The 25,424-nt window shown below is 30.5% G+C and overlaps 10 protein-coding genes across 10 annotated transcripts; 4 read left to right on the top strand and 6 right to left on the bottom strand. All coding sequences in view use genetic code 12, as the record gives it.

Annotated features, from left to right (window-relative positions):
• The first annotated feature begins 77 nt into the window (after positions 1–77).
• Positions 78–943, top strand: RJT21DRAFT_30520 (uncharacterized protein). Its single transcript, XM_064884091.1, has one exon. The coding sequence runs from the start codon at positions 219–221 to the stop codon at positions 693–695; it is 477 nt and encodes a 158-aa protein (XP_064738228.1). The 5' UTR covers positions 78–218; the 3' UTR covers positions 696–943.
• RJT21DRAFT_30563 (uncharacterized protein) lies at positions 943–2,235 on the bottom strand. Its single transcript, XM_064884092.1, has one exon. The coding sequence runs from the start codon at positions 1,935–1,937 to the stop codon at positions 1,191–1,193; it is 747 nt and encodes a 248-aa protein (XP_064738227.1). The 5' UTR covers positions 1,938–2,235; the 3' UTR covers positions 943–1,190.
• Positions 2,236–2,987: 752 nt separating this feature from the next.
• TOP2 (DNA topoisomerase 2) lies at positions 2,988–7,911 on the bottom strand. The gene has a single exon (XM_064881576.1). It carries the CDS (start codon positions 7,749–7,751, stop codon positions 3,315–3,317), a length of 4,437 nt encoding a protein of 1,478 aa, XP_064738226.1. The 5' UTR covers positions 7,752–7,911; the 3' UTR covers positions 2,988–3,314.
• RJT21DRAFT_30572 (uncharacterized protein) lies at positions 7,909–9,199 on the bottom strand. Its single transcript, XM_064884093.1, has one exon. The coding sequence runs from the start codon at positions 8,928–8,930 to the stop codon at positions 8,067–8,069; it is 864 nt and encodes a 287-aa protein (XP_064738225.1). The 5' UTR covers positions 8,931–9,199; the 3' UTR covers positions 7,909–8,066.
• Positions 9,200–9,226: 27 nt separating this feature from the next.
• CBF1 (Cbf1p) lies at positions 9,227–9,568 on the bottom strand (the record flags this gene model as incomplete). Its single annotated transcript, XM_064885224.1, has 1 exon — positions 9,227–9,568. A coding segment is annotated over one exon (342 nt), but the record flags the coding sequence as incomplete, so codon positions are not given.
• Positions 9,569–10,541: 973 nt separating this feature from the next.
• Positions 10,542–12,662, top strand: PDC11 (indolepyruvate decarboxylase 1). Its single transcript, XM_064881575.1, has one exon. It carries the CDS (start codon positions 10,819–10,821, stop codon positions 12,508–12,510), a length of 1,692 nt encoding a protein of 563 aa, XP_064738223.1. The 5' UTR covers positions 10,542–10,818; the 3' UTR covers positions 12,511–12,662.
• A 498-nt stretch (positions 12,663–13,160) lies between these two features.
• Positions 13,161–16,019, bottom strand: MNN4 (Mnn4p; the record flags this gene model as incomplete). The annotated part of the gene is made up of 3 exons (XM_064885436.1): positions 13,161–13,991; positions 14,121–15,163; positions 15,302–16,019. 3 exons carry the CDS (start codon positions 16,017–16,019, stop codon positions 13,161–13,163), a joined length of 2,592 nt encoding a protein of 863 aa, XP_064738222.1.
• Positions 16,020–18,893: 2,874 nt separating this feature from the next.
• XUT1 (Xut1p) lies at positions 18,894–21,002 on the top strand. Its single transcript, XM_064882851.1, has one exon. It carries the CDS (start codon positions 19,049–19,051, stop codon positions 20,789–20,791), a length of 1,743 nt encoding a protein of 580 aa, XP_064738221.1. The 5' UTR covers positions 18,894–19,048; the 3' UTR covers positions 20,792–21,002.
• Positions 21,003–22,113, top strand: CSO99 (Cso99p). Its single transcript, XM_064883345.1, has one exon. The coding sequence runs from the start codon at positions 21,139–21,141 to the stop codon at positions 22,078–22,080; it is 942 nt and encodes a 313-aa protein (XP_064738220.1). The 5' UTR covers positions 21,003–21,138; the 3' UTR covers positions 22,081–22,113.
• Position 22,114: 1 nt separating this feature from the next.
• CDC68 (chromatin-remodeling protein) lies at positions 22,115–25,296 on the bottom strand. Its single transcript, XM_064881574.1, has one exon. The coding sequence runs from the start codon at positions 25,255–25,257 to the stop codon at positions 22,225–22,227; it is 3,033 nt and encodes a 1,010-aa protein (XP_064738219.1). The 5' UTR covers positions 25,258–25,296; the 3' UTR covers positions 22,115–22,224.
• Between the last annotated feature and the right edge of the window lie 128 nt (positions 25,297–25,424).

Below are 25,424 nucleotides of genomic sequence, written 5' to 3'. Positions count from 1 at the left end.
TACTCTTTGTTAGTGTTTGAAATCTTATACACTTCTTATTACCACTTTTTAGTTTAGTTTGCTGGATACAACTAATATATAATAATAATACAGTGAATAATAAAAATGTACTGTAGTGTAGTGTAGTGGAGTGTAGTGTAGTGAAAAAATGAAAAATAGTATATGGATGTTAAGCTTACTAGCGTGCTTAGGTAATAGAAGCATCAGTAATAGAGAATATGAATTCATATCCCAAAGTGGTCATACGGTATTGTGCCAAATGTAAATGGCAGAATCGAGCTATATGGTATGTTACCGAGATACTTCAAACATTTGGTGAAGTAATTAATGAAGTGAGTGTTCAACCTATTTATGATAAGCCAGGAGTGTTTGAGATTATTCTTGTTGAGGAGACTAGTACAACAGTATTGTATAAAAGAAAGTTTAAGAATGCGGAATTAGCTAAGAAATATGCCACCGAGGGAGAAACTGGTGAACAAACTGAAGAGTACTATTATGATGGATTCCCTGATTCAAAGTTAGTTAAGTTACTAATCAAAGATGCATTGAATGGATCAGTTAAAGTTAAGCTCGGTAATCATATCATGAAAACAGATACTACAAATATTCTTAGTAGTAATCGAAATGTGTCTGAACCAGAACCAGAACCAAAACCAGAAGAAGTGGAATGTCAGGATTGTAAGTTAGAACAGTAACCAACTATTTACTACAAGTAATGAATAAAATTAACTAGTACATTTAAATTAAACAGTGTAGAACTAAATAGATAATTTGACAATATAGCAATAGGCATAGATATAATAGAATAGAATAGAATAGAAATAGAAATAGAGAAGAAATAGAAATACATCTCTACTTCTCTAAAAATTTGAAATAAATTAAAATAAAGTAGAAACAACGAACAACAATAACAATAATAGCATATAATGATAATAATAAAACAGTAATATCGGATGATACTATATGAAAACAACTTTGAAATCTCAACTAAATTAAGCAAATATATATACAGACTTAACTTTCCTAAACCCTTCATCCCTTTGTATAAATCAAACAGTAGTAATATATGGAAATAGACATCTATTAACATTTTGGTCCCTTTTCTTGGTAGAACTTATGAATTAGTTCTATTTTGATATTTTGTATCGAGCTTTTTGGTTTTTAGATTACATCTTTTTCATCTGAAAGATTTATTCAATATCATCACTTCCAAAGTTATGATAACCTTGATCAGCAATTTCATCCCAGCCATTTGGAGCTACTACATATGGTAAAGAACTTCCGAGACTTCCAAAATAAAGTACATTATTAGGTAAACCTAATAAAGTTTGATATTGTTTAATGACAAAAGTTGGTGATACATTTTTAGGTTGAGGTTTGGGAGTTGGAGTAAATTGAGGATCAAGATCTTGATTATGTTGATGTTGTTGATTAATTGCAAGGTTTTGAGTTGATGATTGATTAATTTCTTTAGTAATTTGTTTCCATTTGTGTTTTTCACCAGCTACTAATAACTGTTTTAATATTTGAACATCTTGAGATGTAAATTTACTAGTAATATTTGGATTACTATTAGGAATAGTTCCACTTATTGAACTTGAACCACTAGCAGTTGTTGTTTGATAATGATAAGAAGTGGCAGCTGTTGCCCCTGGAGGTGGTAATACAGTATGACTTCCTGATGGGTTTGCTTGAGGCAGTTGTTGTTGGCCTGTAGATTGATTAGGTACTTGATTTGGGACAGATGGAGCTGAAGTTCCAGCTGATCCAGCAGCTTGTTGTTGATGTTGTTGATGCTGTTGTTGCTGCTGCTGCTGTTGCTGCTGTTGTTGATAGGAGTAATCACCCAAGTATTGTTGATTACCGGAGCTGCTATTTGAATACATATTAGGAGAACGAGGAATTGTTGTTGTTATGTTGGCTTCGAAATAAATCATAATAGATTGAAGTTATTCAATGGTAGTAAGTGAAAACAAACCAATTAAATCCTTACAGATACTATATAGTAGTTCTGAGGGTACTTTAATTTAGAATGTTGATGATTTATACTACTACTAACAAAGGTTTGTTAGGTTTAGTAGTGAACAAAGGAACAATGGTAGTGAAAAAAAATTGCTAACCAACTAGAAAGCCTAATACGAAAAGGGGGTACGAGCACTTTGCACTTTGCACTTTTGATAGTGTAACAAATATAAAATCAATAACACACCAGTTAACCAGATGTTTGTTTATGACTTGTCGGTTTCAGGAAGGAAGACTAGCCTGGAGACGAAGAAAATATTATTATTTATGCTGGGGGGCCCAAATAATAAAGTAAAGGGTGTATTAAAGAGTTAAGGGTAATGTATGGAAAGTAATAATTAATAAGTAATAAACTAATAAAGTAAAGTAAAGTAATAGACTAATAAAATTATTTAAGTGTAAATCGATTCGGGGGAAGTTGGGGAACAGATATAGTTATTAGATATAGTTATGTGTTGATTAGTTTAATTAACTAAAAAGACAATCATTATTCGTATACTTACAGCATTTAATGAATGGACATTCGGATATATATGGACACAGAGCTGATGCACAATGTCAGAGTACGCACGGATGCAGATGTACAAAACTACACCACAAAGACAGGTGTCAATATAACTCTATTCTACAAATTTATATGTATACATATATTAAATTTACTTTATTTATGTATATATGTATGTATGTATGTATGAATATGTATACTCAATTGTTTGTATACTTAGCGGTAACACTAATAAGTCCAACTAGTAATTAATAGGGCGGGTTTCCCACAAACTGTAAAAGATAAGAATGTGGTGTTTTCGTATATTACAGTATTAGACAGGTCTATAGACAGATAGATGACCTGCTGCATCAGCTCTACACGACTAGAACTACCTCTACAACTCCATTCTTACTATAAGTAAAAGTTCTTTATGTAAAACAACAGACTAATACAATGACTACAAAAAACTACTGATCATCTCTATAACTACCGCTACAATTAGTGCTGTGCCCTGTTACGGTGGAGACGCGAAAACCACCACCTTTACGAAGGCGGACATCCACTAATTTAAATTAATGTGAAACGGCCTGCACACAGCTCATTTACGAATGTTTACACAAACTCTCAACTGGGAAGTAACGATCTGAATCAATCTTCTAGATCAACCGTTAGTAGGGTATAAATGCCTACTTGACTAAAATGTGGAGGAGTTAAATAAATAGTGCTAGATCCCCACAATTTGGTTTTGTATTTTGTAGGTTAACTAACTAATTTACTAACTATATATATATATTTGTGTGTTACACTATTCATCTTCGTAGTACTCCTCTTCCTCGTCATCTTCCTCTTCTTCTTCTTCATCAGACATAATGATATCTTCTTCGTCACTGTCAATTACTTGATAAGTAATTTTTTTGACGGGTCTTCTACTGGTAGATGGTTCAACATTAACTTTACTAACTTCTAATTCTTGTAATTCTTCCAACAATGCAGCTTTAGATCCTGGCTTTGGCCGAGATTTTTTGACCTCACTAGTATTCTTGGCAGGTTGTACTGGTTTCTTTGGAGTAGATTCAGTACTCAATCCAAGAAGTATATCATCATCACTATCATCAAATAATGATGGCTTACTAGTTACTTTCTTATTAGGTTTCTTAATTGGAGTATTACTAGATGAACTAAACATTGATGATATATCTGCTTGCTTCTTTTCTGGTTTAACAACAACTGGTGTTGTAGATTTAGCCTTGGCAGTTTGTTTAACAATATCTGGTGTAGAAGATTTTACTCTCGAAACAGTTTGCTTCTTACGAACTGGTAAATCAAAATCATCATCATCATCATTATCATCATTATCAATTTCATTCTTAACTGATGGTTTAGATTTAGACTTGACAGCTGTCTTTCTAGGTCTCTTAGATTTACTACCTTTACTAACAGGTGCAGCAGATCTATCTCTATAATCATCATCAAGGAATTTCTCCCAAGCTGCTAAGAATAAATCTAAGTCTTCATTCCATAAATCTTTAGCACTCTTTCCTAATAAAACCTTTAATTCACTTTCTTTATTATCACGTTGTTGTAATAATTTCTCATATCTTTCTCTACTTAAGGACCAAATTTGCATACCTAATAAGTAATCATATGTTGAATAAACTGTATCTGGTTTATGTACATTTTCATCATCAGGATTAATAATACCACTAACATTTAATTGACTAATATCTGCTCCTTGTTCTTCTTCTTCATCATCTTCATCTTCAACAAATAAATCAGATTCAATCTTAACTGGTTTATTATCTTTACCAAAGGCTACAAATTTATGTTTCTTTAAGAGTTCAACTAATTCAGATCTTTTCTTATTAGAAACACTTAATTCTTTATCAATAATCATCTTAATAAATCTAGCTTGTTCACTCAATTTTAATAATTGATTTTGAAGTTCATCAGTAAAATAATCCTTTCTCTTTTGATAATATTCCAATCTAACATAATAGAAATCTTTTAAAATATCTAAACAACTTTCATATCTCTTAATTCTACCTAATGGATCAAAAGCGACCATATTTGCTAAACTTATAGATGAGATTAATTTAAATCTTTCTAATAATCCAATCTTTTTTGATTTAGCCATTTCTTCAAGAGTTAATTTAATAACAAATCGAATATTAACTCCATGTTGTTCTTCCATATCTTTAATCCAAGCCGCAGTCTTTTCATTACCAAATCCTGATAATAAGAATTCTTTAACATTATTAGTCCAAGTTTTAACGGGGATTTCTGTAATTTCTAAAGTAGTATCATCAACTTGTTCAATTGCTCCTATAACTTTATATTTATCATTACCATTTTTTTCAATAGTTCCTTCCCAACCTTTATACCAAGGATTCATTTCTTGTAATTCATTACCATTCATAAGATTTCTAATATTATTAACTATATCAGTTGGATTATAACATGGAATATTAGTTGACCAACCAGTTCCAATACCTTCAGCTCCATTAACTAATACCATTGGTATAACTGGTAAATACCATTGAGGTTCAACCGTTTGTTCATCTTCTTGCATATAAGTATATAATGGATCATCTAAAGGATTAAAAATTTTACGAGTTATATCACTAATTTCTGTAAAAATATATCTGGCAGCTGAAAAATCTTTACCACCAGCAGCTCTTGTACCAAAGGCACCATTTGGTTTTAAAACATTAATATTATTTGATCCAATAAAATTTTGTGCTAATCCAATAATAGTTTGAACTAATGATTGTTCACCATGATGATAACCAGTATGTTCAGATACATATCCAGCTAATTGAGCTACTTTAATTTCATTTTTTAAATTTCTTTTAAAACATCCAAATAATACTTTACGTTGACCAGGTTTAAATCCATCTAATACACTAGGAATTGATCTAACATTATCAGCCATTGAGAATAAAATTAATTCTTTATTAATAAAATCACTTATTGGAATTTCTGATAAATTTGGATCTAAATGAGTTCCAGGTATAAATCCTTGTAACCATTCTTTTCTATCATCAGCTTTCTTTTTTGAAAATGCTAAATCAATATATTGTTTATCATCTTCTTGTAAAGCATGAAATCTCTTTAAATGTTTATCTAAAGCAGAAAAATATTCTCTTGCTTCAATAGGAGTTGAAGTACCCAACCCCTTATAATATTTTTGAGTCCATCTAACAGTTTTACCTTCTGAATCTCTCCAAGTTTCAAATTCAGGTAATGTATAAAATGGTATAATTCGTTTAGAATTTCCTCTACCTTTAATAGTTACTTTAACAATAGGTGTAATAAATTCTAATAAGAATCCTGGAATATTTAATAAACCTGGGAAACTTGTTTCTAAGAAATTAATAATTAAACCTTTAATATGTGAACCATCTTGATCTTGATCAGTCATAATCATAATATGACCATATCTTAAAGATTTAATATTTTCAGGACTATAATGCTTTTTATGTTGTAAACCAATAATTTGTTTTAAAGAATTAATTTCTGAATTCTTGGCTACTTGATCAGCTGAAGCTTCTCGAACATTTAATAATTTACCTCTTAATGGGAAACAACCATAATGATCACGTCCAACAACTTCTAATCCTGATACTGCTAATGATAAAGCAGAATCTCCTTCAGTTAATATTAATGTACATTTATGACCATCTTTTGTACCAGCACGATTTGCATCAACTAATTTAACTTGACCTTTAACTCTCAGTTTTTTAGATCCATCAGCCTTTTGTAAAGCTTTATCTTCATTAGCTCCAGCAATTTCTCTAATTTTTTCAACAATACCTGTTTTTAAAATCTTTGTAATAAATTGATCACTAATAGTAACTTTTTCACTTGGTTTACCACCAAATTGAGCCACTCTAGTGGTAAGTTGTTCTTTTGTTTGAGATGTAAAAGCAGGATTTTCAATAAGACAATTTAAAAATAAAAACATATTATTTCTAATTTCAAAAGGTTTAATCATTAACTTCTTTTTACCCTTTTCCTTTTTAGACATTGTATCAATTAATTTTGCAATAATTTGATCAGATACATATTTAACATGAGTACCACCAGAAGTTGTAGCAATTGAATTTACAAAACTTACTTGATTAAAATTCCCATCACTAACAGCAAAACCAATTTCCCATCTATCATTAATAACTTCATGAACTAAAGTTGTAAAAGATTTATTTTCTTCACTTGTAATTGGTTCAGGAGATCTTTCCTTAATGGCTTTAATATACATTTCAATATAATTTTTAAAATTCTTAATATTTAATTTTTTATCATTAAGATAAATATTACAATCTTTAACTGTACCACATAAATCATATACTCTTCTTCTTAAAACTGATAAAATATCTTCATCTAAAGAATCCATACCAAATTTTGATAAATCTGGTTTAAATGTAACTCTAGTAAATTCCCGTTTAGATTTTAATTTAGTGATTTTGGGTTTAGTCACATTAGACATATTATTCGACCATACTTGTTTATAATTCTTTTCAGTATTTAAATCACAAGTTTCTAATTGAAATTCAGTTGAAAATATATTACATAATTTAGCTCCATAACCATTCCTACCTCCTGTAACTTTTTTCTCTTCATCATCATAATTTGATGAAGTCAATAAATTTCCAAAAATTAATTCTGGGATATATATTTTTTCTTTATCATGAATTTCAATTGGTATACCTTTCCCATCATTCATAACTTCAATTAAATTATTTTCTGCATCTATTTTAACTCTAATATTTTTCATACTTGAATCTCTAATTTTATTATCAGCAGCATTTACAAGAATTTCATCGAATATTTTATATAATCCAGGTACAATATTAACTTCTTTAAATATCATTGAATCACTTGAAATATCAAAACACCACATTTCCATAGCAGTTTTTTCAATTGATCCAATATAAGTATCGGGTCTTTTTAAAATATGTTCTAATTGAGATAATTTTTGATATTGATCTGAAGCATTATTTGATGGGTTTGTATTTGAATTTGAATTTGAATTCGAATTCGAATTAGATTTCTTATTTGATGGGTTAGGAGTAGTGGATTTTGATGATGATGTAGATATATTCGATACGGTTGATGGAGATGTATTAATATTAGTAGCATCAGCCAATGGTTTGGAATGCAGTTTTTTCACAGGAGGTGAAGGCATAAACTCATCTTCATCTCCATCGGTGTAATAGTCAGATACTTCTGAATCACTGGACATTGTGATGGTGTTCAGTTGGTGATATTAAGTGGAAATCAAAACAGTGGGTGAAGTATTAGGCTGAAAAAATTCCATGCGCGTCTTCGTAAATATAATATATATATATATATATTATTGGCGGGGGAGTGTTATAAATTGCGATGAGTAACAAAGCACTGTTAAGTATAGAACTATACTAAGTATAGAACTTTAGTATATGGACTATAAGCATGTGGACTATACAACTACTGAACTACTGAACTATATAGACCAATAAATATTTATATAACTAAAAGTTATTATGTATGGATACTGATGTACCACCTGCGACATTGTCTACTTCCTCTTACGTTTACTTTCGAGATCCTTCTGGATTCGATCAAATTCATCTTCATCAATATGTCTATCTGATCTCTTTTTACCTCTTTTATCAAGATATTTAGATTCAAGTGAATTTATAAGATTATCAAGTCGATTAGCTTGACGACTTTTAATTAGTAGTCCAAGATCAGATTCATTCTTAATCGATCTCTTACTTTTATCCTTAATCATTTTTTCAATTTCTTCAGCTTCTTTAGCTTCTTTTGCTAATTTTTTTAACATTTGTTTAACTTTGGTTTTACGAGATTTTTTATATTTATTCCATGATAATAATGTCAGTTTATCTACTACTAAATCATTATTATCTAATTCTGATTCAATCTCATCTTGTATTATACCAAATACTCGTTGTTCTTCTGATTCAGAAAATTCCAAATGAGGTATTAATTCAAATAATTTAAGAAAATCTCCTTCATAATATAAGAAATTAGATATAATATCTTCACGTTCTTCCTCACTATTTTGATATTTAATTTTATCTTCTTCAATCATATCAATAGTAATTTTTTCATTAATTGAATTAAAATAATCTTGCCAATCAAATCCTTCTTCTTGATCTCCAAATTCTTCAAGTGATCCAGTACGATCATACCTTTGTCTTTTACTTGAATCACTTAAGATACTATATGCAAATTGAATTTTAGCAAATAAATGTCCATCTACATTGTCTTGCTGTTGCTGTTGATATTGTTGTTGTAACTTATCTGGATGATACTTAAGACATAATTTTTTATATGACTTTTTAATTTCAAGAGGTGACGACTCCTTCCCAACTCCGAGAATAGTATACGGATCTATATCCGGGAACGGTACAGCCATTATAAATTATTACTATACTATTACGGAAATAATCAGTATATTACATTACTAACGAGATCAGATAAAAGGACTATTTTTCTTTTGACAAATCGCACTACTACTACTACAGTAACTAGTCGCAGCTGCAAAATGGAACGAACAAATTTTATACTAACAAATAAAATACATAGGGCTACTAATACACAAATGCTAATAAAGAATAACAAAATATACAAAGGGGAAAATACAAATAAGAAGGAAAGGGGATTTTGAGTAGATAATAAATAGAGTTAAATAAATATCTAACTCTTTTCTGGTCTCGCAATTGATTTCCATTGCTCAATCTCTTTATATGCTCTCTCTAATTCAGACTTTAATTTTTCATTGGAGGAACTTAAATCACTAACAGCTTGTTCAGTTAATAATTTCTCTAAAGTCCATTTTTCAATATTATTATTTTCATTTTCCTTTAATCTTTTTATATATTCAACAGCTCTTTGTAAAATTTGTGCTTTATTAGTATCTTGAGTTGGAATTAATGTAGCCAATTCTTTAATTCCTAAATTAATTGATTCTCTTCTTCTTCTTTCAACTTCTTTATGATTTTCTCTTCTTTGTTTATGCCATTCGTCGCTACCATGTTGTGGTTTATTACTAGTTGGTAAAGTCGTTGGTTGGAAAGTAGTTCTTGAAACAGTAGTTCCGGAATTTGGTCCTCCGGCTGCTGCAACGGCTGCTGCGGCATGATGATGTTGTTGTTGAGCTTGTTGCTGTTGTTGTTGATACTTATAGGCTTCTTGAAAAGCTGAATGCAGCTTATCAGCTTCAGCAGCAACCGCAGCAACCGCAGCAGCTTCTGCTTCTGCTTCACTAATATCTTGATCATCATCCTTACCTTCTGAATTAACTCCTCCAGAGTTATCATCATGATCAGTATTTGATGAAGTCACTTGATCGGTCTTAGCATATGAAGATTGTTGACCTAATAATTCCGAGTCAATAACAATGTTGTCGTCCTTTTTATCATTAGCTCCCGAACTCTTTGATTTTTTAGAATCATTATCACCAGCACGGTCTTCAATATCTCTTTTAGGCATTCTATAAAGTTTGTTAGTATGTTGGTTGGAGTTGTGGAGGGGGGGGGTCTGTTGGTGTGACCTGTATCACGAGTTCTATAGTATTGCTGCACAAAAACAACTCACTCTATATTAGACTCAAGATTGCTTATAAACAATTGGACAATTGCTTAATTGTTTGTTAATTAAACTACTTACTTAATGGTGGTACTGTAACTGGAAGTTTGTCTATGGTAGTGTCTGTCCTTTAATTAAACTATGTTGTTTATAGAAACTTGTTTGCAACAATTAGTGTGTTCTGTATGGGTACGTTGTGATACTAATCACGTTTTCAAAACAAGGATTTGTTGTGGGTTTTAGAGGATCACCTGAGAAAATCCCTCGTGATAATTTTTGGGGAAGAGGGAGCGCCGGGTAACTGTCTCCTCCTCCTTCGCCTTCTCCTCTCTCCTCACTGCACGTGTCAGTGGTCACTTGATGAAGAAAAAAAATATTATTTTTTTATTGACTATATGCGCTTAACTGTAACTTATTAGCTGACAGTTCAATGAGTATGCGTTTAAATGGAATCAGGTTGCTATTTACCAATTATAACCATTCCACTTAGATCATGTTCATAGTATATTCTTTTACAAATATGTAACTTTCTCAAATTATGTTGAATAAGAGTCATTATAATAATATTAATATTATTAAGACACTTATCATAACGCATTCTTATTATATTTAACTTACCATCACGGGATCACTACTATTTACTATATATACCTGCTGAGTATCTTATTGCAAAAAATATTCAATTTTTAATTAATATAATTAATATACCCTTAACCATGTCAGATATAACACTAGGAAGATACTTATTCGAAAGACTACATCAGTTACAAGTTGATACGATCTTTGGACTTCCAGGAGACTTCAACCTTTCCTTACTAGATAAAGTATATGAGATACCAAAAATGAGATGGGCAGGTAATGCCAATGAATTGAATGCTGCTTATGCAGCTGATGGTTATAGTCGTATAAAAGGGTTAGCATGCTTGGTTACAACCTTTGGTGTTGGTGAATTATCTGCTCTTAATGGAGTGGGTGGAGCTTATGCTGAACATGTAGGGTTACTTCATGTTGTAGGTGTACCATCAATAGCTAGCCAAGCTAAGCAATTATTATTACACCATACATTAGGTAATGGTGATTTCACAGTTTTTCATAGAATGTCCAATAATATCAGTCAAACAACAGCCTTTTTATCGGATATTACAACAGCTCCAATGGAAATTGATCGTTGTATAAGAGAAGCTTATATCTATCAACGTCCCGTATATATTGGCTTACCAGCTAATTTAGTTGATTTAAAAATTTCAGGAAATTTATTGAATCAACCTATTGACTTATCACTAAGACCCAATGAACCAGAAGCTCAAGAAGAAGTCATTGAACTAATTAAAAAATTACTTTCAACTTCTCATAATCCAATTATTCTCGTAGATGCTTGCGCTTCAAGACATAACTGCAAATCAGAAGTCGAACAATTAGTAAATAAAACTGGATTTCCTGTATTCACTACGCCTATGGGGAAATCCACTATTGATGAATCTCATCCCCGATTTGGGGGAGTTTATGTTGGTACTTTAAGTCAGCCTGACGTTAAAGAGTTTGTAGAGAATAGTGATTTAATTCTTTCAGTAGGTGCTTTGTTATCTGATTTCAATACCGGTTCATTCTCATATTCTTACAAGACAAAGAATATAGTTGAGTTTCATCTGGATTACACTAAAATCAAACAAGCTACTTTTCCTGGAGTTCAAATGAAAGAAACCTTACAAGAATTATTACGAGTTATTAGTGTTCCTAAGAATTATATTCCACCACCCATTCCAGTGATTGCACAATTAGATACAACTAAATTCTCACCTTCAAGTCCCTTAACGCAAGAATATTTATGGTCAAAAGTATCTACATGGTTTGAAGAAGGGGATATCATTGTCACAGAAACAGGTACTTCAGCATTTGGTATTATTCAATCTAAATTTCCTAATAATACCATTGGAATATCTCAAGTATTATGGGGATCAATTGGATTTACAGTAGGGGCAACTGTTGGAGCTGCTATGGCAGCTCAAGAAATTGATCCCAATAAACGAGTTATTTTATTTGTTGGGGATGGGTCATTACAATTAACTGTTCAAGAAATCTCTACTTTATGTAAATGGGAATGTAATAATACTTGGTTGTATGTATTGAATAATGATGGTTATACTATAGAAAGATTAATTCATGGAATGAATGCTACCTACAATGATATTCAACCCTGGAATAATTTGGCCATACTACCGTTATTTAATGCTAAAGCTTATGAAGCCATTCGAACTTCGACAGTTGGAGAATTAGATCAATTATTTAATAATTCTTCATTTAAAATTCCAAATAAAATTAGAATGATAGAAGTAATGCTACCTACTATGGATGCCCCACCAAACTTAATAGCTCAAGCAAAGTTTTCTCTGGAAGCCAATGAAAGTTAGGATGACGAGATTTGCATTAAAAAATGAAATAAAACATAAAATAAATAATAATAAAATAAAGTAACGGTAAAAATTATAAAATAAAATAAAATAAAGTAAAAATTAATAAAAAGGTGACTGTAAAACAAAAAGCGCAAATATTTCTAATTATAATTATTGACAGCCCTATTTTTAAAACCCGCACCAAACGCCTGGGTACCAAACCCTTTGCTATTTATTTGCGGCTATATAAATGCAATGCCGTACTGGACTATAAATAGTAGGGTTGAAAGAGGCTTTGATTTATTTAAACTTTGTTTGATGTTTCATGGGATCTCCAACAGTAATAATAATTAATTATTTTTTACTCAACGTTTTAATTAGATGTAAAGTAAAATATATAAATAGACGCAAATTTCTTTCGTTCTATGATTAAAACGTGTCTCAGTAATAAACGGTATATTCTACATATTTTAAATAAAATTAATTATTCACATTTTTAATAAATTAAGTATATTTAAAAATGAAAAACTATAATAAAATACAATTTAAATGAAAATGAAAAAAGACTTTATTTGATGCAGTATATGAGGTTATCAATGTATGCAATTGCAATGTTTGACTATTATAATGTGTGGTTGTGGTTGTTCTATTAATGCAAATGAGAAAGATTACGAAATTGCCTTGACAGGTTTTACTTTTGCAGCCTTCTCTTGTTCTTCGTAAGCACGAGATAATTGAACATATCTATCAACTTCTTCTTCAAAAGTTGTGAAATCATTCTTTAATTTAAATAAGAATGGATCATATTTAATAGGAGGGAAATCAGGAGCATCCTTAATCAAACTTGCGGTAGATTTACCATATAGAAGTCTCATCATTTCTTCTTCATGGAATGTAGTAAAATCTTTAGTTTGATAATAATTCATAAAGATTTCATCCTTACTTAATAATTCCAATAATTCATCAAGTTTTAAATTATGAATCTTTTTAACATCATCATCATTTAATTCGATTTTATGAGCTTTAAAAGCTTTATTTCCTGCTTTCTCATTAACTTCGATTTCATACTTCAAATTTTCCAATTCTTCTTCTGTCATTTCATATTGGAAATCTTGGAAAAGATCTTCTGCCAGAGTTTTATTGGTATTGATATTATCAAAATTCATAAGATAATTCAAATTATAATTATGGAATTTATTCCAAACTTCTTTATCTTTGAGGAAATAATATAAATCAGTTTCTCTCAACCATAATCTGATTTGTGGAACAAATACCCAACCTTTAAATTTCTTTGAAGTTAATCCACCACGATATTCTTGTTTTAAGAGTGTAGTATATTTGTTTGGAATATATCCTACTTCACCTTCAATTGTGGTTTTTATAAGAGGAGAAAATTCATTCAAATGAGTGAAATGATTATCACGACAATTATAGACTTGTAATTTCCTATTGATTTCAGTCCATGTACGAAGGGTTCTAGTATCTTCACGTTTATTGTTCTTTTGTTGTTTGGATTCAGAATTTTCCTTTGCGGAATCCTTTGATTCACCTTCTTTGGTATCTTCACCTTTAGCCTTTGCTTCTGCTTCTTCCTTTGCTTTCTTTGCTTCTTCCTTTTCCTTTTCGACATCTTTTGGAGTCTTCCAATCCTTTGGTAAACGTCTCAAATATCTTTCAGGAGTTTCAGAATTAGATATTGCTAATCCAGTTATATCAACATAAAGTCCACTATCAACATCAATAAATCTTGCATCGATATTATTATTTCCATTACCTTTATTTCTTTGAGTTATGAATGTACCACAATCAAGGAAATATCTTCCATAACCATCTTCAGTATCTTCAATAATTAATGTTTGATTAAATTCAAGAGATAATTTATGTAAATCAAAAATTGGCATTTGAACATCAATATCATTATCCCATGGGAAGGCAAGACCATCCCAATACCAACTAAGAAGAGAGCCATGGGCAACCCAAGATCTAATACCAGCCTTTCTAGTAAAAGATAACCAAGTACGAATCAAACGATGAAGAATAAGGGTTTGTTCATAACTACCATACATTATACCTTTAAAGAATCTCCAATCATAATGATCACCATAAGCAGTTTCATAAAGTCTTGCTTCTTCAAAATATTTTGGTGGACCTCCATTATGAATTTTATATTCAGAATATCTAAGGGAATTCAAATAATTTTGTTCATTTTCAGCTAAGGATTTATCCTTTTCTCTTACTTCTAATTCTTTAATAATACTATCGAAATCAACATCAAAGGATGAATGTTCAAGAATCACTTGATAAGAATCAATAACATCTTGTTTATTAGGAGGATGAATTTTTTGAAGATTATTATATTCTTGAACAACATCAAGACTAGTTTTACCAGTATTAGCAACATATTGTTCAACAAGTCCATTATCAAGAAGTGGTTGTTTATTAGAAAAATCAATTGGGATATTATAAGTACCATCTTTAGTGACGAAAATTAATGAAGCTGGAGCTCTTGCAAATGAATAAAGATAAGAAGCTCCAACTAATATAGTATTTGCTTGATTACCTTTACCTTCATGAGTAAATGTATTAAATCCAGGATGAATTTTATGTCCATCATAATGATCAGGAGGTAAATTTTCATCATTTACACAAAAAGCACTAGCTTCTTTTGATTCTAGACGTTTATGAATATCTGATATTGATCTTTTCTCTTTCTTTCCTTCTTTCTTTTCTTCTTCTGCATCAGGATCTTCACCTTTTAATACCTTAATTAATCTTTCTGTTTCTTTTTCTTTAGCTTTCTTTTCTTCACGGAAACGAGTTTCAGCTTCTCTTGAGTCAATGATATCACAGGAAGGACGATTTAAATCAGAAGATGATGCTAAGAGATATTGATTTAATGGTGATAAATCAACCCAATCATACCAATTAAATGGTACTTTAACTGATGAAACATCCTTTTCATCATCAGCATATGATGATTGATCTTTAGTATTGGCATCCTCAGATTGAAATTTTTGGGCTAAATAATGATAATATACTCCTAAAGTAAATCTAGGATCAAAAGGTTGTATTACTGGTTTTGAAATAACTTCTTCACTTAAAGAATCAACTGATGATGCAAAATAATAATTTGGAATGGTTATAGAACTATCTTTTGTATGATCTACATCTAATACCCAATATTTATGCTCTAAATCAGATAATAATTTTTGTTGATAAAGAATTTCAACTTTTTCCTTTAAATAATTATCAGGATCTTCATGTTCATAATATTCTATTTCTGAATCAGGATCATCTTGAGATGGTGATAGAAATGATTTTAAATATTTAGTATTGGCTCCTCCTGGTCCTGCTTGAATTATGGTTCTTATGGATTCATCAGATGATGAACTAATTATAAATGATGAAGATGTTATTAATGAAAAAGATATTATTAAACATAATGCTAATACGAGATATGTTTGTAATTTTCTTCTGAATAAGTTATTAAATCTAACTTTGAAGAATTTCTGGGGTCGTTTAAACATTGAATCTTTTATATTCATGGTTATTATATTATGTTATGTTATGTTGTTAATGTTATGATAAATCTAATAAATTAATTAATAGGTGTCATTAAATTACTACTGATATAAGGAGATATTCTATGTTTCTTATATTGTCAACACTAATATTACTGCTGTTCGTCTCAATTATTAATATGAACGACCGACGTAGACGACTAGCAGTTTGTTAAAGAAGTAAAGTATCTATTTACTGGAAGTTTGGTAGAATTTATCTCGAAGATACAATCCCATTCGGGGAATATTAATATTTTAGGAACATCACTTTTTTTATATTTTTTCATGCATTTTATTTTTTTTGGCTTTTATTTATTTATTTTTTTTGGCTCTTGTTAATTTAGGTTTTAGTTTCTTATTTTTTTTATTATACGTCATGTCATTCAAGGTAATCTTTCAATCGTTCAATCTGTTGATGGAACGCGACTGGCATGCGGAGTTGGATCTTGCTTGAATGCTGGTGGTAGCAAAGTAGAAAGTGCTTAAGGGTGGGTGCGAGTCACTAGAGTTTAGAGTTTAGTGTAATGGCGGGGTCAATGATGTGCACAAGGGTTCTTTTATTTTACGTCTTCATAGAATAAATTGTGATATTGGTTCCTGCTCTAATCAAGGATCGATTAAGACGCGGAAGATACTGGCCAATCCCAATTCAGGCATCACAACCCTTGAGTCAAATGTGTATAAAATTCTCTTAATGTGTATTTTGAATTATAGGGAAAAAAAGAGTTAAATGTCGTGTGATGCGTTACCACATCCAAATTGGGCTCACTTGTTCGAATATTTGTGGTACTTGGTCGACATATTTCTGCTGATTGTGCATTATCTTCGAAGAAATTAATGGCTGTTACATTAGAAGCCTTACTATTTAGTGCAGTACAATTTGTACATAATACCGTATAATATAATTTATTATAAGACATTACAATAGAATTCATTTTGAGGATCTCTAGATGAGGCCAATTTAATTTTTTTGTTGTCTCTTTTAGGCCATTACGTAATTTTAGTCAGACGACATGAAATGAAATTATTGTGCGATCCACTATATTCAGACAATAAGGATTCTACTCTCTTGGAAGATGACTATACGTGTACAATACAATATTAAAATAAATAAAAGACATGATTCGATTCTTGGTCTACACAGAACCAAATGTAGATGAAGAAAGCTTATTTACTTAGGCTAATTTTCTGACAAAGTCGTTAAAGTTTCGGTAATAAATCTTCTTTAGTACCCTCCTTTTTTTTCTTCTTATATTTGTTCCTTAAGTTCTTTCTATTATGGCTTGATCTCTATTTAGGTTTTACTTTACATGTGTATTCTTGATACTTATGCATATGTAATGTGAAAGATAGGATTCACATGAATTTCTTTTTATAATGTCGTGGCAGAAGTCACCTTTTGTGTAGTGTCGTGTGTTCAAATATATATTTCTCGTGTTTATTTTGTATATTCTGGGCGTTTTGTCGTCCCGAACTACTGAAATTTTCTTGGCTATCAGTATTCGGAATTCTAATCAATAATTCCACACACAAGATCATCATCAAAGTTGATCTTATTCATATACATCTGTCTTCTGATCATTCCATGATCAGTTCATGTTACTCTCTAAACCCACTGTTCATCATTTACCGAGCCACGTGTTATATTCTCACTTTCCATCTATTCTTATGATGCAATCTGCGGCATTCTTGGCCGAAAATCTGGTCCCTCTTTTTATTAAGCTTTAGAGTATACACTTTGACTATAAAACGTAGAGCAATATAACAGCATATAAACTGTTCGATTCCCACAGATATTTAAAAGCATTCCATTCGGTTGCACTCGGTGTTAATACCACTAATTTACTGGTAATGCTGGTGGTGCTACTCGTAGTTAAATCTCATTTTTTCTGATTATAGATATGAAATGACATATTTAAGTCACTACTAATGGATTATCTCATGAAGCAGGTCCTACTAGTTCCATATACTGGTATTCTGATTTTTTGCTGCAATTATTACTTTGCAATAAAAATATACCTTTTGGAATATGGAGATTTCCGAACACATAACGCGCAAATGCGAACGGATTATCCCTCGTGCAAGGAAGCAATAATAGATTAAATTAGTAAATTAACTATTTCATTCTGTAGTTTATAGTGAACAAACTATTTTATTGTTCACAGTCTTCATTCTTAACCTGTCAGAACTATAAATGTAGAATACTATTGTTCGATAGAATACCGTTATAATCCCGAAATATATCACTCCATTACCTTAAAAACGTTAGTTGTCAATGAGACGTATCTAAACCATATCTTACAACATCAATATTAGACCGAAAGATATCAGAATATAATACAATATCATATCAAATAAATCAAATGAAAATCATACCATATCATATCAAATCAATCATATAAAATATAACAAATTATTTCGTTATTATCTAATTTATAATTTATAATTTATAATTTACAACAACTTCTAATCTCTTAATCGCTATTTCTGTATTGGTAATTAAAAATCATGGAGATCGCCGAGATTTTTACGAATTTTTCACTTTTTCATGCGCCGCTCATAGTAAATTTATCTTACACCAATTAAATTTTTATCCATAATTCTTGGAAAATGCCCCTTAACTAAATTCGCTTTATGCCATTTGTTTTACACGGCCCGTTAATTGGCCTAAAATTGGCCTAAAACCCTTTTGCGCTATTCATTCCTCTACGCGAGCGTTACCCTATGTGTCAATTTACACTTGGTCTAATCAACTTTGTATTTTGGACTCTCAAGATAAGCATAATTAGGTAGAAAAAAAATTAATTGTTAGTTTGCTGCTTATCAGTTTTGAGCTACAAAGTGAAAATTTTCACTATGTTATCTCTACATGATCTATATGTATTACAATAATAGATATAGATTATTTGTATATATATATAGACAAACTATTCACAATATTCACGATTTTAATAATTATAAGTAATCTCGAAAAATCAAAGTAATATTAACTCAACATGGCCTTGCCAGATATTAGTGCAACTAGTAAAAGGTTAATTAGAAAGTGGACTACCAAAGAAGGTTTACTTGGAGATTATGATTATTCATATTTGTTTGTACCTGATGTACCATTTTTCGCTAAAGAACCTAAGACTCAACCATTTTTTGGTTTGAATTCAGAAATGCCCATAGTACTTGGGTTAATTCTTGGATTTCAACATTCTTTAGCTATGTTAGCAGGTATTGCTACTCCTCCAATTATTATTGCTGGTGTAGCTAATTTACCACCAGATGTTTCTCAATATTTAGTTAGTGTATCACTTATAACTTCTGGTATACTTTCATGTATACAAATAACAAGATTTCATATTTATGGTACGAAATATTATCTTGGTACTGGATTATTATCAGTGGTTGGTACTTCATTTGCAACTATTTCTGTAGTCACAAATGCTTTCCCATTAATGTATAAAACAGGAGCTTGTCCCGTAGATGCAAATGGTAAATTTTTACCTTGTCCAGATGGTTATGGTTATATATTAGCTACATCTTCAGTATGTGCTTTACTTGAAATCTTACTTTCATTTACTCCTCCAAAAACTTTACAAAAGATTTTTCCACCAATTGTTACTGGTCCTGTTGTTTTCCTTATTGGAGCTTCATTAGTTGGTAGTGGATTCCAAGATTGGGTTGGTGGTTCAGGTTGTGTAGGTGAAATGTGTACTGCTGGTCGTCATACTTTACCTTGGGGTTCTGCTCAATGGGTTGGTCTTGGATTTTTAGTTTATCTTACTATTATTCTTTCTGAAAAATTCGGATCTCCAATCATGAAATCATGTGCTGTTATTGTTGGTTTATTAGTTGGATGTATAGTTGCTGCTGCATGTGGTTATTTTAATAGATCTTCAATTGATGCAGCTCCAGTAGCTACATTTATGTGGGTTCATACTTTTAAATTAAAGGTTTATGGACCAATTGTACTTCCATTCTTGGCCGTCTATATTACATTAATGATGGAATCCATTGGTGATATTACAGCCACTTCAGATGTTTCACGTTTAGAAGTTGAAGGAGAATTATATGAATCAAGAATTCAAGGTGGAGTTCTTGCTGATGGATTTAATGGATTATTAGCTGGTCTTTTAACCATCACTCCAATGTCAACATTTGCTCAAAATAATGGGGTAATTTCAATTACTAAATGTGCTAATAGAAAAGTTGGTTATTGGTGTGCATTCTTCCTTATTGTTATGGGAGTATTTTCAAAATTCGCAGCTGCTCTTACATCTATTCCAAGTGCAGTTCTTGGTGGTATGACTTCATTTTTATTCTGTGCTGTTGCAGTATCAGGTATAAAAATTATTTCAACTACCGAATTTACTAGAAGAGATCGTTTCTTATTAACAGCATCACTTTTACCAGGATTAGGAGCTACTTTACAGGCTGATTGGTTTAGTACAGTATTTACTTATACTGGACCAAATAAATCACTTGCAGGATTTTTCAATGCTATAATTTTAGTTATGGAAACTGGATTTGCTGTTACTGGTATAATTGGAGTTATATTAAATTTACTTTTACCACAAGTTGAAGATGAAATTGAAGAAATTAATGAAATTGTATTGGAAACAGTAGGTTCAGCCGATCAAAGAGGTATGGAAGAATTTGCCAGAAAGGAAGGTATTGCCATAGATGCTGTCAGATCTCATGTCTCAATGGCACTCCATAGATCTTCTGATGATGATCAAAAATTAATGTAACATTTGACATACTTCATACTTCAATTCTTTATAGTACATCTCTGTGTTGTGTTTGGTTATTATTTTTATATACTTGTATATTCAATATACTATACTTTGTTATTTATTAATTATTTAAATTTTGCATCCATCGACTTTTTTTTCCGTTTTGGTGTATTCGATCCGAGGTCCATTTTGGTCACTTGCGCTTGCGTAATGGAAATACGATTTTATAGACTATACTAAATTCTATATATACTCTATTCTACTATATATACCACTATATACGACTATATACTACTGTATACTATATATACTACTGTATACTATACATACTATACACCCATACATACTATACTAATTCTACTATGAGTATTCATGCCATATCTCCATTATCTACCCCAGTGAAATCACCGAGAAATTCTATTGGATATACTATTCCATTATCAATAATCTTAAAACTTAATGGATTATTAAAAAAATCAGTGTTATCTCGAAAATTCTATCAAGAAATTAATGATAAAATCTTAGCCAAATCATCTACTGTAGATGCTAATTTATATTTCATTTGTTATTTTACTTTACTTATAAGTGCTGTATTAAATAATCAATATAAAATTAAACATTTCTTATTGGTACAGAGATATAATTTAGTATCGATTATTAAACGAGTATTTAATTTTAATTTAGTTGGTCAAGAAGAAAATAAATTAAATAAATTAAATAAATTCCTTAATATATCTAAACCAATATATAATGAAAAGGAAGCTACTAAACCTTCACATTTAGCTATACATTTAAAGGCTATTTCATCATATTTATCAGATATTAGAATCTTTAATAGATTAACTGAATCCATTAAATATATGCCATGGATTATTGATGAATTCACAGCTATGACAGATCCATCGGCTTCAACTCCAAAGTCCTATCGAATCATTAATTTTCTTCAATCAATTAATTGTTTGGTATTAGAACTCTTAGAAAATGCTGGTTGGATTACTGATCATAATTGGATAGGTACATCTGATAATGATTGGTGGTCTTTTGAAACTTATATTTGGTGTTCAAGAGTATGGGGATTATATCTCGTAATTGAGATTATAGAATTAATTAGAAGAAGTCCCTTAAAGGAGTGGAATACTACTAGTTGGAAAATTGCGTTATTTAAACAAGTCATTCAAGTACCTCTAGTATTACATTGGTCACTTCGTGAAGGATGTTTAACTCCATTCTGGGTAGGTGTTTGTGGTAGTGGAGCTTCATGGTGGGGGTTTAGAGATTTATGGACTTCGTTAGAGTTGAATTAATTAGAGTTGAATTAATTAGAGTTGAATTAATTATCATGTACGTATATATTTATTATATTTATTGTAAAGTAGTACAAATGAAAACAAATCAAATCAAATCAAAACAATAAGAACACTACTGTACATAATCAATTTCAATCAATCTCATTCTCTGAATCGTCTGCTATCTTCTTTGGCGGCTTTTCTTTCCATTTCATCCCAATCTTCTCCATCTTCTTCTTCATCTCCACTAAAATCAGATCCACTACCAGAATCACTAGCATAATCATCTTCTTCATCATCATCTTCACTGACTGCACTTTCATCATCAGGATCTTCATCACTAACTTCGAATTCCAGTTCTTGATCTTCTTCATCTTCATCATCGGATTCTCCATAACCAGTTAAACAACTCCAACCTCCATCAGCAAAGAATTGATATGGATCTGATTGAACTGCTTTCATAAATGTAATCCAATTTAAATTAACTTGTCCTTCACTTAAAGGTATATCAACATCAGTTAACCAACTTTTAACATCTTCTAATAATTCCATGGGAATTGTATTAATATGAACTACGGGTTTAGAAAAATCTTTAAATACAAATACCATATCGAAATTCTTTAACCCAAATTGAACTCTTTCTAAATGGGCCACTTCAATTTCTTCTAAAGTAACTACTAAATATGGTGGATCAATTAATTGAACTAAACAATCTCTGGTTGGCATACAAAATACTGAGGATCTAAATGGTACCCCTTGAAATCCTAATTCTCGGAATGGAATATCTAAATCAAGAATTCCATGAGATGAATCAGCAATTAATTCAGCAAATGCTTTAAATTCTTTATCTAATAAGAGTTTTCTTCTTCTTTCTTCTTGTTCTTGTTGTAATTCATCTTCATCTCCATATCTATATTTTCTCTTTCTACCTCCAGTTTCATCAAATGCCATATCACTTGCTTCTCGATAAAATTGTACATCAAAGGTTTTCCTTTTACCTACCATAATAGGATTTTTTAAATGACAATGAATTAATACAATTAATTCATCTCTACATGGTTGAAAAAATAAATGTTTAATATTTGAAAATAAAACATCTACTCTTTGATCCGATTTAAATGATGATTGATATCTTAAACCATTTTCATGAATTTCTAATACTCCAGCTACTCTTTTATTATCAGGTTGAGGACGAATAGATACATTATCAAGTTTTTTAACTCTTGAACCCTTTAATTCAATTAAATTAGCTTGAGTTACTACATCGGCCATTTGTTTACGTTCCAGTTCTCGTTTAACGGAATCTTTCTTTAATTCTTGAATAGCTTTAAATACATCAATCATACGTTGACGATCTTTGGATCTTAAAGTTATTGATCTTAAAAATGAATTATCGGGATTATCTTCATAAGGTAATTCTGTTCTTTTACTAACATTACCTCCTGCACCAGGAGAATTAAAATTTAATCTTAAATAAGTATAATCACCTTCTTCATTAGATGAACCATTTTTAAATGAATTAATATGAAATGGAACTGGTCTACCACAAATTGGTAAAATAATTGTTTGATTTTTATAATCTACATGGATTTTTAAATCACGTACAGTATTAGGAATTTGTGATTCTCGAATATATGATTCATATTTTTTAAATACTGGTTTAAAATCTGAAGAATCAGTGGCATCAGCTTTTGAAAATCTAGCTAATCCTTCTTGTTGTCTTCTTTCATGTAATTTAACTTGATTTTCTTGTCTTAATTTTTCTGCATTTGCATCATCTTCATTACTGGCAGATTCATGTCTTAATTTAGATTTTAAAATTTTGGATTTACCATTATCAATTTCAATTCCAATTTTCTTTTCTGGTTTAATTGAATTATTTGGCATAATATTATTATTATCATCTTTAAAAAAGAATGAAACTTCGGATCTTTGTTTAGAATAATCAGTTAATAATATAGCTTCCGATTCAGTAACTTTATAAGTATCACTTAATAATACTGCATAACTTTTACCCTTAATATTAAGATTATTAAATCCAATAGTTATTGAAAAAATTTGACCATTTTGTAATTTCCGATCATTCTTTGCATTTAAAATAAATGTCGAATCTCTAAATTCAATTCCAATTAACCAACCACAATTCTTAGTGAAATTTGAAACTAATTCAGGACGATTTTGTTTAATAAATTCAATACTTCCTTGATAAACTTCATTAGCTAATTTACCTTGTTTTAATAAATTCTTAACTATATGATCTTGTAATTGAAGTAAAAAATCATAATTCGATTCCATTTCGGGTGTTGGATCAATTAAAAAGGTTCTAGCAATATTCGAACAATAAGATTTATATCTTAACCCAATTGATGCTAAAATAATTCCATCACCAATTAATTGTTTATTGGTTGATATAGCACTTGGTTTTAAATCATAATCTCCTCCACTTTGAATAATTGGAGAATAACACCATTCTAATAATTCAGGATCAAAATTCTTTAATTTATTACTTAATTTGGATTTCTTATACCAATTATTATTTTCAATTTTATCTTCAATTTGATCAGTTAATTTAGAATTGGTAATTTTCCGTTCTTCATCAACTATAGTCATCATTTCATTGGTAAAAGTATCCAACATTACAATGGATGCATTGGCTGCTGTTGATACATTACTAAATTCTTCTGAATCTTTAATTTCAATCGATTTAGAGATTAATAATGAAATATCAATAGCAGTTAATTCATCCTTAACTAACTTTAATTGGTCAGTCCATTCATCAATAAATTTACCCTTATATTGATCTTTAATGACAATTCCATATTGAGAATCTACCTGTTTAATTTGTTCAATTAATTTAACAAATAATGATTTATTCTTTTCAATATCTTTAGTTCTAATCCAAATATCAACATCACTGGAATTTTGACTGGGTTTATTGGGTAAATGAGTTAAATATTTCGATTTACCTTCACTAGTAATAAAAATACATTTATCTTCCGATACATAGATTAATGTATGAGTGAATTCATAACCCAATAACCAATTTTGAATTACATTGGACTTCTTATAAGTATTCTCATCATCTGGAGCTCCTACAATGATAATTACTTGTTTAAGTTTATCTTGAACCAAATGACGTTGAATGATCGATAATCGTTTATGAAACGTATTCAAATCGATGTGGACATCTCCCATGGCGCTTATATGAACTTACTGCTTGTGGTAATGAAGTAGATACCCTTGGGGGGACATTGCTTTGGCCAGTGACTTTTTCATGGTTGATTTTTCGCTGGCTCCCTGTCGCGAGCAGTGCACTGAGTGCTCACTGCTCAGTGTGCTCACTGCTCGCTGAATGCTCGCTG

This window comes from Scheffersomyces amazonensis (assembly GCF_036850825.1).
Source record: "Scheffersomyces amazonensis strain UFMG-HMD-26.3 chromosome Unknown RJT21scaffold_3, whole genome shotgun sequence".
NCBI classification, from domain to species: Eukaryota; Fungi; Ascomycota; class Pichiomycetes; order Serinales; family Debaryomycetaceae; genus Scheffersomyces; species Scheffersomyces amazonensis.
Note: the sequence above shows the minus strand (reverse complement) of the source record. Positions and strands in the feature narration are given on the sequence as shown.